Genomic DNA, 16,351 nt, shown 5'->3' on the forward strand with positions numbered 1-16,351 from the left:
TTCGGAGCCTCAGGACCCTGCCAGCCCTCTGCAGGTGGCTCTCACCTTCTCCCGGGGCGCGCCGTTGTAGCAGGGCAGCTGTTTGCACATCTCCAGGCTCAGCTGGCAAATCCACGTGTTGTCAGAAACCACAGCCAGGGTGTCCTGCAGAAACTGGACGAGGGCACCGTGGGGGCTCAGGAGCCCGAGCGCCTGGCCTGAGCTGAGGCAGCGGGCGGCAGGCGGGTGGGAGAAAAGGCTCCCACGGCCAGGGTGGCTCACAGGCCTGGAATTGGGCCTTGGTCACCAGAGGGTCAGTGCCCCGGCACCACGGGGCTGGGGCCGGCCCATGGCCCTGGAAGGTGCAGGTCCTAGCCTGTGCCCCCCCCCGGCCCCTCTCCCACCATGGAACACAGAAGACGTCTCAGTGCCTAGGACCGGCCCGCCCATCTCACCATCAGCAGCCTCGCCTCCCACTCCTTCGGGGACAGAGTCTCCTCCGTGTGTTCTGAAACCACAGTCGCCCGCGGGGTCCTCAGAGCGCAGCACCTCTCCTGGCTCGGGCCCCACCCCACTTCAGAGCTCCTGGCGAGGACCCAGTGGCAGCCAACCCCGCGTCCATGTGCTCTGGGTGGCTCCAGGAAGGAGACACCGTCCAGCCCAGACCCTTTCTTGTCACCCCTGCCAAACCCTGGTGCTACTGGCGACAATGACCCCAGAGCAGGCTCCCCCTGGCAGCAGCCCTCCCCCGGACGCGCCCCCACTGGCCCCGGGCCTCACCGTCCAGGTGCTTCAGCAGCAGGGGCACGGCGCTCTCCCAGTGCTGACCCAGCAGAGGGTGGATACTGGGGTGCAGCACGTGCAGGAGGCGCAGTGAGGCCACCCCACGCCCATCCCCCAGGTAGGGGTTGCAAGACACAGCCTGAGGGAGGTAGGAGAACAGGGTCTGAGCATGGAGCTCCCCGGGCCTCAGCGGCCACCCGGGGGCAGAAGGAGACCCTGCCCTGAGCACTGGCCAGGTGGCTCTGCACCAAAAAGGCAGCAAGGGCCACAGAGATGGGGTGGGAGACAGCGAGGAGAGCCCCCTCCTCTCCAGAGGTCTTCAGAGGGCGGGGGGTGCAGTTAGCCCGAGTCTGTCTCCCAGCCCGGCGAGCTGTGAGAGATGGCGCTTACCAGGAGTCTCGTGGTGATGGCATAGGGAGACGGGAGGGTCACTGCAGGCAAGAAACGAAGAAACCGTCACTCAGCCCCAGGACGGCCCGCAGGAGTGGGCAGGCGCACCCTGTGCACCCACCGTGGGCCTCGGACTGGATGAGGAAGGCGTCGGCCCCCGCCTCCTGCCTCTTCAGGGCCAGATGCACGAGGCTTCTGCAGAGTGGAGTCAGGGCCCCGGTGAAGCGGACAGGGGTGAGGAACCCGAGCAGGTGCGGCCAGAGAACCTGGGAGCAGAGGATGGGGTGCGGGCTGAACGCAGCAGCTTCCACAGGACGGGGGGCTCCAGGGGTCTGCAGCACGCCCGGCAAGCTCAGGGGACAAGGGAGGTGGGCATGACCCGGGGCAGACCCTTTGCTCGTCCTGCTGCAGCCAAGGCGGCCTCCAGGCATCCCTGGCTACTGCCCATAGCACTGTTCAACTGCTGCCCAGGAGGGCAGGGCGGGAAATCTCCCAACGCGGCAGGGCCAGTGGCCTCAAGCTGGAAGAGCCCTGCTGAGCCGCAGCAGGTGGGGGTCGGGCGGCCCTGCTCACTCACATCGCTCATCCTGTCCACGGTGGTGCTGACCAGGTAGAGGGTGCGCACGCTGACTGCCCGCACGCTGTCGGCCGGGGCGTCCTCAGTGCCAGGGTCCAGCTGTGGGGGACAAGGCAGCCGCGCATGCACCACAGCACCACAGCTGCAGGTGTCGGGCGAGCAGACTCAGCTGTACGGGGCAGGGCAGGGCCTGGCCAGCCCCGCGTCTGGCAACAGACAGGAGGCGCTGTGCTAAGATCACCCACGAAGACAGGCTCACCTGCCTAAGTGCTCATCTCCAAAAGAAGAGAAAATTAGACTTTTCCTGTGATGCGCTGATCCCGCTTAAAGAGCAGCTCTGTCCCTGTCTGTGCAACCTAACATGGGGAGAAGCGAAACCACCTCTGCGGAAATAAGGCTCCCACCTACTCCATCCAGGCAACACCACGCCTCGGCAGCCCGGGAAATAAGGCTCCCACCTACTCCATCCAGGCAACACCACGCCTCGGCAGCCTGGGAAATAAGGCTCCCACCTACTCCATCCAGGCAACACCACGGCCTCGGCAGCCCGGGTACCCCAGCGGTGTTCCCTGGCGTGCCTGCTGCTCTCTGGACTGGGGGACACCGCAAGGCTCCCTGGGGAGCCTCCATTCATGCCTGAAACCACAGAGCAAAACTGAGGGACAGGAGACAGTGGCAAAGTACAAGGATCACAGGAGACTTTCAATGCCTCTACGAGAAAGCAAAAGTAGAAAAGAAAAATAGTGAAGACTTTAAATGTTTAAAGGAAGTTCTAAAAATATAGACAGAATTTTATCCCAAACATGCGCAGACATTATTTTTATGTTTTTATTTATTGTCATTTTAATTATAAGGCAGAGAGACAGAGGGAGAGAGATCAATCCATGGATCTTGCATCTGCTGGTTCTTTCCCCAAATGCCCACCACAGACAGCTGGGTCAGACCAGTCAGGATCCAGGACCTAGAATCCGGGTCTCCTATGAGGGTGGCAAGGACTCAACCACTTGAGCCATCACTGACCGCTGCCTCCCAGGGTGCACACAGGCAGGATGCAGGAATGGGAGCAGAGCTGGGACTGGAACCCAGGTGCTCGGATCGGGGTCATGGTGACTTGACTACTGCACCAAACGAGTGACAGCTCCACATACAACTGTAAAAACACTGACCATCAGGCAGAACAGAGTACCTCAACACACTCTGGCAGACCCAGTGTCACAACACAGCGCACCTTCCACTCTACGACAGTCACGACACCTGTCTGCCTGGGGACGCTCAAAGACCACTTTAAGCCATTTGAGTTACCTTAACGAAGAAACCAAGCAGGGGCAGGTATCTGGCACAATGGTGAAGCTACTGCTTCGGATTCCCAGGTCCAGTACCAGAGCCTGGGCTGGAGTCCCAGCTCCACTCCCGATTCCAGCTCCCTGCTGATTGTGCACCCTGGGGGCAGCAGTGACGGCTCAGGTACCTGGGTCCCTACCCCACATGGGAGACCCTGACAGGGCTCCTGGCTCCTGGCTCGAGCCTGGCCCAGCCCCAGCTTTTGCAGGTACTTGAGGAGTAAACCAGGAGATAGATGATCTCTCTCTCCCCCCTCTCTCTGTGAATTTCAATGTAATTTTTTTCTCTCAAATGAGTTAGGAAAGCATTGTGCATCCACAGGTGTGTGTATATAAAATATATGAAGCATATCAAAGATATAACAAGAAAACTACAGACCACTATAGCCATGGAAATCCTCAACGATTCAGCAAACTGAATCCAACAATACATACAAAATGATTCTCTATCATGACCAAGCTGGACTCACCTGGGAACGCAAGGTCGGTTCAACAGTGGACAATCTTTACTGAAATACACTGTATCACTAGCATCCATGACAAAAACCACATGCTTGAGGCCGGCCTTGTTGCACAGAGGGTTAAGCTGTAGCTTGTGACAGAGGCATTCTGCATTGGAACCCTGGTTTGAGTCCCAGCAGCTCCACTTCCAATCATCTCCCTGCTAATACACCTGGGAGAGCAGTGAAAAAAGATGGCCTAGCTGCTTGGGTCCCTGCCGGTAAGGTGGGAGACTCAGGATGGAGTTCTGGGTTCCTGGCTTTGTCCTGGCGCAGGCCCGGTTGCTCTGCCATTTTGGAAGTGAACCAATGGATGGAAGCTCTCTGTTTCTCCCTCTCCCTCTGCCTTTCAAATACACAAGGGGCTGGTGCTGAGGCGTAGTGGTGAAGTTGCCGTCTGCAGTGCTGGCATCCCAAATGGGCACCGGTTCAAGACCCGGCTGTCCACTTCCAATCTAGCTCTCTGCTGTGGCCTGGGAGAGCAGAAGATGACCCAAGTCCTCAGGCCCCTGCACCCGCATGGGAAGACCCGGAGGAAACTCCTGGCTGCTGGCTTCGGATCAGCACAGCTCCGGCCATCACGGCCAACTGGGGAATGAACAAGCAGATGGAAGACCTCTCTCTCTGCCTCTCTTTCTCTCTCTGTAACTCTGAGTTTCAAATAAATAAACAAATCTTTAAAAAAATGCACAAAATCTAAAAACAACAAACCGCCCACCACATGTTCATCTTAATGAGCACACTGTAAAATTTGTAAAATTTGATGCCCAGGGCCAGTGCTGTGGGGTAGAGGTTAAGCATCTGCCAGCACTGCTGGCATCCCATATGGGCACCAGTTCGAATCCCAGCTGCTCCACTTCTGATCCAGCTCTCTGCTATGGCCTGGGAAAGCAGAGGAAGATGGCCCAAGTGTTTGGGTCCCTGTACCCATGTGGGAGACCCAGAAGAAGGTCTTGGCTTTGGATCAGCCCAGCTCTGGCTGTTGTGGCCATCTGTGAAGTTAACCAGCAGATGGAAGACTTCTCTGTGTCTCTGTGGTATAGCAGGTAAAGCCACCACCTGCAGTGCTGGCGTCCCATATGGATGCTGGTTCTAGTCCCAGCTGCTCCACTTCCGATCTAGCTCTCTGCTGTGGCCTGGGAAAGCAGTGGAGGACGGCCCAAGTCCTTGGGCCCCTGCACCCATGTGGGAGACCTGGAAGAAGCTCCTGGCTCCTGGCTTCAGATCAGCTCAGCTCCAGAAGATGGAAGATCTCTCTCTCTCTCTCTTTCTCTTTAACTCTGCCTTTCAAATAAAATAAATAAATCTTTTTAAAAAATTCAACACCCTTCATGCAGGAGCAGAAAGAACAATCTCATCGGCTGAAGCGCTCACAGCACATGCCACACTGAGTGGTGAGAGACTGAGCGAGGCCAGGGGGCCTCTCACCACCCTGGTCCAACCTCACATGGGGGTTCTGATCATGGCACGTTGCTAAGGAAACTAAACAAAGGGCATCCAAACTGGAAAAGGTGCCTCTGTTTGCAGAAGACGTGATCTCGTCTGCGGAATATCCACTGACAACTGATCAGAACTAGCAGGCAAATCCATCAAGGCTGCAGAGTACAGAAGCAACATGAACAAGGCACTCCACTGTACTTCTCCACAGGAGGAATCACAAAGTGAACATTAAATTAAGATTATCCCATTAAGAACAGCACCAAGAAGAACCAGTGCTCATGAGCACACTGAACAGAAAGAAGCTCAGAGCTTACACTGGGAAAGCACAAACCCCGTCAGGAGCAATCAGCGACCCACACAGCTGGGAGCGCACCCAGCCATGGGTCTGGAGCCCCAGCGCTGCTAGACAGAGCACTGGCCATCAGAGCCCCAGCTGGCTCCTTTGTAGACATGGACAAGCTGACCCTAGGATAAATCCCTGTGAGAATCCAGGGGACCCAGAACAGCCAGAGCAACCCTAACGAGCGCAAAGCTGGAGGGCGCACACTTCCCCAGCTCCCGGCTCGCTGCAGTGCCGGAGTGGCGCACCCACAGGGAAGGGCCGCGGTGGCCGGGGGCTGCTCCCTGGTTGTTCTCTGCAAACTTGGACTTTTGTTTTTAACCACGGCAAAATCCATAGAACACGAAATCCACATCTCAACAACTTTTAAGTGATCAGCTCTGCTGTGTTAAGTGCACCCACAGTGTCGCACAACCCTCCCCACCACTCTCTTCCAGAACTTTCTGTCTCCCAAACTGAAACTCAGCATGCACTCAACTCTGACTCCCTATTCCCCGTCCCTTCCACTTCCTGTCCATGGGGGCCTGACCACTGTAGGGCCCATTCAGGTGGAACCAGCGTCTGTCCTCCCGCAACTGGCTGACTTCCCTGGGCATAGCGGCCTCCGGGTTCACACACATGGCAGCAGGGCTGAGAGCAGGGCCCGCTCTGCTCACCTGCCCCTCCCTCCAGGATTGCCCCCCTCAGCTACTGTGACTACCACTGCTAGGAGCGTGAGTGCGAGGACATCCCGAGATCCTCTCTCTACTCCCGTCTTCCATTCTAGGCAGGGAGAGCTCTCCAAATGCCTACAGGGGCCAGGGTGGGAGGGGCACAAAGCTGGGAGCTCGGAACTCCATCCAGGTCTCCCAGGTATGTGGCAGGGACCCAGTCACTTTCGACATCACCACTGCCTCTTAGGGTCTACACTGGCAGGAAGCTAGCTAGAGTCAAGAACCAGATCAGATCCAGGGGCTGGCGCCATGGCTCACTTGGTTAATTCTCCACCTGCGGTGCTAGCATCCCATATGGGCGCCGGGTTCTAGTCCCGGCTGCTCCTCTTCCAGTCCAGCTCTCTGCTGTGGCCCGGAAGGGCAGTGGAGGATGGCCCAAGTGCTTGGGCCCCTGCACCCGCATGGGAGACCAGGAAGAAGCACCTGGCTCCTGGCTTTGGATCGGCGCAGTTCTGGCCGTAGTGGCCATCTGGGGGGTGAACAACAGAAGGAAGACCTTTCTCTCTCTCTCTCACTGTCCATAACTCTACCTGTCAAATAAATAAATAAATAATTAAAAAAAGAGAGTCAGATCCAGGTATTGAACCCAGGTACTAGCACATGGGACACAGGCATCTCAACCACTTGGCTCAACACCACCCCCCGTTTAATATTTTGAAAAGCCTGCGTTCCACCTTCCTTAACGCCTACAGCATTCCACAAGACAGCACCTCAATACTGAAGCATCCTAGCAACCAGGTCATCCGGGTGCCTGAGGCACTACACCTGCTTTCCTACTGTGAGGCTGGGACCTTGGAGGTAGCCTGTGACCAGCCCCCCAAAGCCTTCCCCCTGCAGGGCCTGTCCATGTGCCCGTGTCTCACGGCGGCAAGAAGGCACACAGCAGGCCTGCCACAAGCCACAGCCTGGAGGACATTTTCCTCTAGGTCCCAACACCGGACCCTCGGCCCCAAGATCCACTAGCAAGGCTTACACAGGAAAAACAGACCCCCCTGATAGTCCTGTCCATCCAAGGGGGGAATTCATGATGGAAACTCCCCCACCTCAGACCCCCCACAGGCCCCAAGGGGCTCCTCTCAGGAACTCTGCCAAGTGTGTAAGGAGAAATGATGTCAATTTTCCACCAACTCTTCCAGAAATGAGAGATTCACCTGACGATTACAGGAGTATCCCTGCGAGACACGGGCTAACACCAACCACAGCCAGACCAAGTGGGCTTTACCCTGTACTGCCAGCTCCTGGGTCGCTCACGAGGGTCCGAGGAAGAGGCCACGCCTCTGCTGAGCTGACCATGCTGTCAGCCCGACCCGAGCACTGACACACCCGCCAGCAGGCTCCGAGGCAGCAGCTCAGGGTGATGCTCCGACTGTTGTCCACAGGTCTGCTTCTACCACCTCTACTTTGATCTTCAAGGAGAAGTCAGCATTTACTTAGGAACTTTTATAGAGAAAAGACCCAAAGAGACCAAGCCCTGTCTTCTGCCTCTGCTTTGAGTCCTGGGAGCAAGCAGTGGATGTACGTGGTGCAGACCTTGTTCCAGACACCAGAGGGCGCCCTGGCACACAGCCCCGGCTCCACCAAGGCCCCGCTCAGAGGCGGCAGGTGAAGGGGCAGCCCTTACCTCCTGCTCGGGGGGCAGAGCGCACTGCTGCACGATGTACTCAATCATTGCCTCGCCTCCAGGCTGCTCCAGGTAGCCGTGGTGGGCCATGGCGCTGATCACCTGCACCACAGCCCGCTTCACCTGCCCAGAACCAAGGGGAATCAGCGAGGGGCCGCAGAAGGAGACCACCCGCACCTGCTGTCTTCTTGGTCCCTTGGTGGCTGGAGGCTCTCTGAGCGCCCCACCAGTGGTGTTGCTGCCGGTGTGTAGGTGACCCCGGTCTGCCAGGGAAGGCTGTCCCGACGCCGGCTCCTCATAAGCCGCCGTGTCTCACTCCTCTCCTTCCTGTATCCTCTTCCACCAAGCTGCACCCCCAACTCTAGGAAGGCCCCACCCCACTGCCCTGCCCTTCGTCCAGTGCTGTCCACAGCTTCTGTGGGGCGGCATCCTCAGAACCGGCTTCTCCTGTGGGACACAAACCCCTTCAGGTGGCAGACCCTGGCCTGCAGCTGCTACTCCGACAGTCGGAGTTCCCAGCCAGCATGTCCAGTCCAATACGGCTGCACAGTCACCGCTTCCTGGAGTCAGACCTGTGACCCTCGTTGCACAGACCCTGGTCCCTTCCTGCATCCAATGACGCTTCCCAGAGACCTGAGGTCAGAGGCCTCCTTGGACCATCCTACTCTGCAGCATGGGCAATGGGCCCATAGGGTGCAAGCAGCTGGCCGCTGGGCCTGGGCCGGGTCCCTGGGATGAGCTGCAGGACTTGGGGCATGCCAGGAGAGCACACGCTGACTGTGAAGGGGGACCCTGCCACAGCTGTGATGTGGGGTCCATTTGAGTAGCTTCTGGGGAAACACAGTGAGACTCTCCCACCAGGTCTCAAGGAGCAAGCCCAGGACCAGCGTGGAGGCTGAGGTGGCCTCCTATGAAGGCAGCAGCCCCTGTAACCAGGGTGCGGTCACGGGTCCACCTTCCCAGAGATGGGTCTGGTCTCTGCTGTTGGCTCCTGGAAGTCCTACCTGGGGTCTGGGCACTGACCAGGTGGTCTATCAGTGATGTGGGTGGGAACTTCAGGCAACATGGCGTCAGCCCTGCCTCCAGAGGTCCCCAGGTCACATGACAAGAGCCCTGGTACAGGGCTGCTCTGTCGGGGGGGGGGTGTGGCTGCGAGGCAGGACCTCTGCCCTGGAGCCTGCTGGACAGTCTGGCACCCTTCTCAGTGGCCAACTTTCATCATACGCCTTTGCTGAAGTCAGCAGTCCCCCGCTTCCAGTAAGTCAGGAGCCCAGGGTGGTGCCTGGGGTGGGGTGGTCTGGCCACACACACTACAGGGTCCCATGCCTGGGCTGGCTGCCCAGCTGGAAAGGGGCGGGGGCTTCAGGTCCCCCCAGGCCACTCCCTGCTGCGGCTCCTGCTGCAGCTCCGGGGGACCTGCCTGCTTTACCTTGTTGTTGGTGTCAAGAAGAGGGAGCCTCATGGAAGAGAGAATAAATGGCTTCTTAACTTCCATTTGAGCAGCTGCAAGAAACAGACAGACGTCTCAGCGTCCCCCGAGACCCAGCCACCTGTCCCGGGCACATTCCAGGGGCCTGCCTCCCTGGCCTCCGAGCAGAGGATGGTGGGAGCAGGAGCACACCCACTTCTCTGGGGCCAAACTACTGCCCCCAAAGACATTATTTTACCCAATGAAAAAGCTGGAAAGTTGGCAGTTTGGGGAGCCAGGTAAGAGGCGGCCTGAGCCAGGCAGCCAGGTTCAGACACAGTTCTGGGAGTCTCTGCAGGAGCTTTCCAGCCGAACACTGTCTGTGAGCCCCCAAGAACTAGAAACACAAGTCTTCTTCACTGCCTGACACTCAAGTGGAGACGACATATGTCCGTCAAAAGCGGTTCCGAGGTGAATAAAGACCCAGAGCACAGCACAGTGCCCTCTGTGGCAGTGCCACCGACAGGTACAGCAAAGATCCCGACCTCACTCAGGGAACCGCCAGGTCTGGGAGCAGCCAAAGGCGGAGCCCACGCAGCCAATCCAGGCCAGCAGCCCACCAGGCTCTGCCTAGCCCACCAACCCGCCCTTCTCATGCCCCGCCCTATCCTGCCCCGCCCCCGATGCCCCACCTACAGACCCTCCCCTAGGCCAAGGCCAAGACAAAGCCTGGATAAACCCACAGCAAAAAGAGGGACAGAGTTATCTGTACCCCCAAGTTCACTGCAGCTCCATTCACAATAGCTAAGACATGGAATCAACCCAGATGTCCATTACTGATGGCTGGACAAAGTAGATTACGGTCTACATACACTATGGAACACTACTCAGCTGTAGAAAGAAATGAAACCCTGCCTTTGCAAGGAAATGGCTGCGACTGGAAGTGAAATACGCCAGGCCCAGGAGGACAGACGCTGTGTGTTTCCCCATCTGTGGTAACTAACAGAGCCTGACATGCAATGTGTCGGAGAGAAACGGACATTCTGAGACTCCATGATTGTTTGCAGCCCTTGTCTCGACTGGTGAGGAACAGGGCTTTTGTCTCCATATCACTTGTTGAACTCTACTGAGTGTAGGGTTAACCTTATGAGTATAAAGCAAACTGAATACGGATCTTGGTAAAAATTCAGAGTGGGAATGGGAGAGGGAGGAGGAGGAAGGGTGGGAGCTGGGTGGGATGGAGGGTGGGGTGGGGATGTCACTATGTTCCTGAACCTGTATATAGGGAAAAAAAAAAAAAAAAAAAAAACCAGCAGCACAGTTCTAGAGAGAACGGAGTCCCTGCGGGTGGAGGAACGCAGCCCCCTTCCTGGGCAGGGCCAGGCACATCTATCCCATACAGAAGCTGCTGCCCGCCACTCCACTCACACCAAGGTCAGAAACCCATGAGCCCCCCACTCCCCGGCCGTACAGTGGACTAGAAACAGGGCATGGCCCTGTGGGCGGCAGGCAGGACTGCTGCGCCCTCCTAAACCACACGCGTGTGTCCTGGGATCAGTTTGCATTTCCTAGTGAAAGGCTACTAAAAAGAGAAGAGTATCTTTTTTTTTGAAAGGCAGAGTGGATAGTGAGAGAGAGACAGAGAGAAAGGTCTTCCTTTTTGCCGTTGGTTCACCCTCCAATGGCTACTGCGGCCGGCGCATCATGCTGATCTGAAGCCAGGAGCCAGGTGCTTCTCCTGGTCTCCCAGGTGGGTGCAGGGCCCAAAGATTGGGCCATCCTCCACTGCCTTCCCGGGCCACAGCAGAGAGCTGGCCTGGAAGAGGGTCAACTGGGATAGAATCCGGTGCCCCAACTGGGACTAGAACCCGGTGTGCTGGCGCCGCAAGGCGGAGGATTAGCCTGTTAAGCCACGGCGCCGGCCAAAAGAGAAGAATATCAACAGCCCAGTAGGAAAATGGAGATGAGCCCTAGGCACGTGCCTGGCAGAGGAGTTGAGGGCCATGAGGGCCCAGGGCTCAGCAGAACAAAAGCTGCATCCGGGTCAAGGACTCACACCCATCCAGCCCCTGGCCCTGAGGTTCAAAACAGAGAAGTAAGAGAAACACCCCCCCACACACACACAGAAAGGTGCCACCTTGTCCTGCAGGTGTGGCACTGGACACAGGCTGTATTTTACTTGCAATCTGTCATTCACTCAAGTCTGTGTCAAAGCCAACCACCTGCCGTATCCTTAACAACACAACACGGGCCAGAGGCGAGGCCTCCAGTCTAGGGAGGTATTCAGTGCAGGGGCTACTGGACAGTGACAGGGAGCAGGACCTGAAGAACGCGGCATGGGGGCCAGCATGTGGCCCGTGGGCTAGGCCGCCGCTGTGACGCTGGCTGGCACCCCATCCCAGCAGCTCCACTTCTGATCCAGCTCATATAGGTAGGAGAAAGCAAGCAAGGTTAGGTCAGACCTGGGCAGACGGCAAAGGATGGGGGGGCAGCCGCTGGGTTGTAAGCAGCACGAGGGCATGCACTCAAGAGATACACTTGGCAAAACCTAAATCAGGCACGTGAAAAAGGAAAGCCTGAGATTGGAAATGGACAGGATAGAAGAGAAAAACCTGTGATTGTAAGCTAACGAGCCCAAGGCTACCACCAGCACGACCGAGGCACGGGCTGACCCACAGCTCACACACCTGGGACCAGACTGACCGCCAGGGAGGAACGGGAGGTGGGGAGGCAGGATGAGCTCAGCACACGACGGACACGTGTCTCAGAGGACCGAGAGTGTAAGACCCCCAGACCACCTGCTGTCCAGGAGTCTTCCCTCTGGCCCTCCAGAAAGGCCTTCCGGCTGCAGAAGGCTCCTCTCGCTGAGCCGCTTGGCTGCCACAGCTGTCAGCTCAGCTAACACTCTGCTAAAAACTGCCTCCTGGCTTCGTGCCTCTCCTCATACTTCATCGTGGGCAGGGCAAGTTCGGAGGGTCCCTCAGCTATAACACCGTTATACTTCCTGGCTAGTACGCCTGGGAAAGCGGCACAAGACACCCCATGTGCATGGCTCCCCAATGTGTGGGAGACATAGATGGAGCTCCAGACTTTCGCCTTTTATTTTTTTTTTAAAGATTTATTTTATTTAAAAGGCAGAGTTGCAGAGAGAGAGACAGACAAATAGACAGATCTTCCATTTGCTGGTTCACTCCCCAAATGCCTGCAATGGCCACAGTGGGGCCAGGCTGAAGCCGGGAGCCAGGAGCTTCCTCCAGGATCCAAGCACCTGGGCCACCTTCGGCTGCTCTCCCAGGTGCATTAGCAGGGAGCTGCGTCACAGGCAGAGGCGTAACACACCATGCCACAACACGGGCCCCAGGAGAAAAGAACTTAAAGGGAAAAGGGAACCACAGGTGAAGACCAAGCAGCTTCTGCAAAGCAGGAGCACCGTCCAGGAGCCAAGAGCGAGGGCAGCCTGGTGAGGGGCACGGAGAGTCCAGCTTCAGGGGGCCCAGGCACACCACTCACCTCCTCCTCCGAAATGGACCTCAGGCCGGCACTGCGGTGTGGTGGGCTAAGCCGCCAGCTGCAATGCTGGCATCTGTATTAGAGCCATGTGCTCTGCCTCCGACCCAGCTCTCTGATCATGTGCCTGGGAAAGCTGCAGAAGAAGGCCCAGCCGGCGCCGCGGCTCACTAGGCTAATCCTCTGCCTGCGGTGCCAGCACCCTGGGTTCTAGTCCTGGTTGGGGCGCTGGGTTCTGTCCTGGATGCTCCTCTTCCAGTCCAGCTCTCAGCTGTGGCCTGGGAGTGCAGTGGGGGATGGCCCAAGTGCTTGGGCCCTGCACCCGCCTGGGAGACCAGGAGAAGCACCTGGCTCCTGGCTTCAGATTGGCGCAGCGCGCCGACTGTAGCGGCCATTTGGGGGGTGAAGCAGCAGAAGGAAGACCTCTCTCTCTGTCTCTCTAACTCTGCCTGTCAAAAAAAAAAAAAAAAAAGAAGAAGAAGAAGATGGCCCACGTGCTTGGATCCCTGCCACCTGTGTGGGAGACCTGGACACAGCACCAGGCTCCTGGTTTTGGCTTGAGTCAGCCCCATGTGCTGCAGCCCCCTGGGCAGTGAACCAGCACATGGAATATCTCTGTATTTCTCTGTCACCCTGATTTGAAAATAAATGAAATAAATCTTAAAAAAAAAGACACACACACACACACACAGGGCACCTCCGTCCTGGGGTTCCGGGGGCCGAGGCACACACACACACAGGGCACCTCCGTCCCGGGGTTCCGGGGGCCGAGGCACACACACACACAGGGCACCTCCGTCCCGGGGTTCCGGGGGCCGAGGCACACACACACACAGGGCACCTCCGTCCCGGGGTTCCGGGGGCCGAGGCACACACACACACAGGGCACCTCCGTCCCGGGGTTCCGGGGGCCGAGGCACACACACACAGGGCACCTCCGTCCCGGGGTTCCGGGGGCCGAGGCACACACACACACAGGGCACCTCCGTCCCGGGGTTCCGGGGGCCGAGGCACACACACACACAGGGCACCTCCGTCCTGGGGTTCCGGGGGCCGAGGCACACACACACAAGGGCACCTCCGTCCAGGGTTCGGGGGCCGAGGCACACACACACACAGGGCACCTCCGTCCTGGGGTTCCGGGGGCCGAGGCACACACACACACAGGGCACCTCCGTCCCTGGGTTCCGGGGGCCGAGGCACACACACACAGGGCACCTCCGTCCCGGGGTTCCGGGGGCCGAGGCACACACACACAGGGCACCTCCGTCCTGGGGTTCCGCGGGCCGAGGCACACACACACAGGGCACCTCCGTCCCGGGGTTCCGGGGGCCGAGGCAATGCTGCGGGTGGGAGCAGCTTGCCCTCCTGTCTGGCTGCCCCCTCTGTCTCAGATGCCCCCTCCCCTAGGGAGCACAGAGCAGAGGCAGTCCATCCAGGCGCAGAAGTCTCCGGCGCTGACCCTCCACTGCCCTGCCCTGGGCGGCCCAACCACTGGCCGCAGGCTGTCTCTGGCCGGGGCAAGCACAGCTGTTCTGACGCTTTGGCTCCAGATGGCCACGGCCCCCGGTGCCCGCCCCTCTCAAGCTGCTCCCACACCGCCTTCATCACTCCCTCCACGGCCCTGAGTCCAGACAGCACACCACGCAGGTCAGGGCCGGCACACATGCTAAGTGGCCACAGAGAAGAGTGTCTAGGCCTTGCGGCCACAGGTGGCTGCTGTCACATACTCTGTTTGCTTTGTCACCCGCTGAAACGGTAACAGCTGCTTAGCTCGCAGGACACTCGAGAGCAGGTCATGGGCCCAAGGTGGCCACAGCTCCTGTGCTCTGACCCTGTGACAGGACAAGGTGACACTACACAAGCTACCACTGGCCCATTACATCAGCCTTAAGAGAAGGAAATGGGAACCCTTCTACCTAATGGGGAGGGAACAGGCGGGGAAGGCACCTGCAAACCAAGAGACGAACACACCAGGCCGCCGGCCAGCCCGTGCTGCGAGCGGTGTGCCAGGGCGCCGTCGCGGGTGCGGCTGAACACACCAGGCCGCCGGCCAGCCCGTGCTGCGAGCGGTGTGCCGGGGCGCCGTCGCGGGTGCGGCTGAACACACCAGGCCGCCGGCCAGCCCGTGCTGCGAGCGGTGTGCCGGGGTGCTGTCGCAGGTGCAGCTGAGTGGGGCATGCATCTGCGAGCTGCACCTGGTACGGCACACAAAGGAACTATTCTTGTACCTTTTCAGAAAGGCTGGAATATTGCAAAATATAAAGTTGGAAACTCTTAAATACTCAAAGCAGGAACGCTACTGTCCAGCTAAAAGGTGCACAACGTGCCTTTCTCAGCCCTGTTCCTCCAAGCACACGGGCGCACCGGCTGCCTGAGGCAGGGGACACTCACCCGCCGAGTTGATGACGTGCCTCAGGATCTGCAGACTGCCCACACGGAGCCTCTCATTGCTGGTGTCCAGCTTGGGCAGCAGGAAGGCCAGCAGGCGGTCAGGCGAGCAGCAGGCTACAGAGCAAAGCACGCATCAGGCGCCATTCGCGATGCTGTCTCCGCTGCTTGCACAATGCCTGGACCTTCCACCCCTGGAGTCAGGGGCTGTGTCCCTTCCCTGCACGCAAGGGCCCAGGCCAGTGAAGAGTCGCGTGTGGCCCGTGAGGAGCTGCAATTGCCTGATGGATCCCATCCAAGGGGAGGCCGAGGCCCAGCAGGGGCAGCCACACCAGGGCATGCGAGGCCTCCTTCTGCCCCTTGGCCACTCCGCAGCAGGGTGGGCTGACTCCTGAGTGCTTGGACCCCCAGCCCACAAGGGGCCAAAGCAGCGCAGCTGCAGCCTTGCGTTCCAGGCCCTGCAATGGGAACCTTCTGGTGATGGACCAGAGTCACCGACAGCTACCCTGCTCCACCTGGACACCAGGCTGGCCATCCTCCCACCCCCTGGCCCGGATGAGGTCAGCTCCCCACCACCGCCCCCTCCAGGCTCCTCAGGGCTCAGGGGGCCCCAGTCTGGAGGTGCACGAGCAGAGGCAGAGGCTGAGATATGGGGGAGGGGCCAGCTCCAGGGAGACCGTGACCTCACACCTCTGTGTGTCCTATGAAGCACACGAGGACAGCGCCACTAGACCAGGCTGTGCAAGGCCCATGCTGACCACAGCGCCACCCGGGTGTGACAGGGCAGGGGCGGAGCCTGGGGCGGCAGCATGGCCCACGCGTGTCTGCTTACCCAGCACAGTGAAGCAGCGCAGCACCTCCTTCTGGTTGCTCTGCACCAGGGGGCTGGAGGACTCCACGGGCACACAGATCTGCCCAGGTAGGAGGGCGGCACCGTCACCCTGAGCCCAGCGACGAGGGCCCAGGGCCACAGACCACCCTCCAGGCCCTTCTCAGCCAGAGCAGGGATGGCCAGGCCTAGCTCAGGACGCACTGGCCCGCGTCACCTGTGGTGTGCCAGGGACAGCCCACCCGCAGCAGCTGGGGATGAGGGAGACAGGTGGACACATCAGTGCACGGACACCTGGCCTGTCCACTCGCGCCACTTCTGTCAGTAGCAGAACAAATTCTTACTAGAAAGGCAAGCGTTCCCACCCAGACATACGCTCCCACTCACAGGCCAGAGACTGGAACCAAAACACCACAGGCCATGCCTTCCAAGGCACAAAGTGGCACGGGTGGAAGGCAAAAGCCAGGCAGTGAGCTCCATGGCGCCTCAGGTGACGCCTCCAGGTGCCAGCTCACACCTTGGCCTCCCGGCAA

The 16,351-nt window shown here is 59.0% G+C and overlaps 1 protein-coding gene across 12 annotated transcripts in view; it reads right to left on the reverse strand.

The window, feature by feature from the left end:
- Nucleotides 1-16,351, reverse strand: part of MROH1 (maestro heat like repeat family member 1) — a 73,673-nt gene that overhangs the window by 23,049 nt on the left and 34,273 nt on the right. For all 12 annotated transcript variants that reach the window (XM_062187862.1, XM_062187867.1, XM_062187861.1 and 9 more), the window contains 10 exons: nt 15,822-15,900; nt 14,993-15,106; nt 9,113-9,186; nt 7,684-7,806; nt 1,730-1,828; nt 1,274-1,418; nt 1,153-1,193; nt 760-901; nt 435-487; nt 46-153 (listed from right to left, as the gene is read on the reverse strand). In XM_062187862.1, the coding sequence (XP_062043846.1) occupies nt 46-153; nt 435-487; nt 760-901; nt 1,153-1,193; nt 1,274-1,418; nt 1,730-1,828; nt 7,684-7,806; nt 9,113-9,186; nt 14,993-15,106; nt 15,822-15,900 (978 nt within the window). The remainder of the gene's footprint in view (nt 1-45; nt 154-434; nt 488-759; nt 902-1,152; nt 1,194-1,273; nt 1,419-1,729; nt 1,829-7,683; nt 7,807-9,112; nt 9,187-14,992; nt 15,107-15,821; nt 15,901-16,351) is intronic.

The sequence above is a fragment of the Lepus europaeus genome, chromosome 4 (genome assembly GCF_033115175.1).
Source record: "Lepus europaeus isolate LE1 chromosome 4, mLepTim1.pri, whole genome shotgun sequence".
Taxonomy (NCBI): Eukaryota; Metazoa; Chordata; class Mammalia; order Lagomorpha; family Leporidae; genus Lepus; species Lepus europaeus.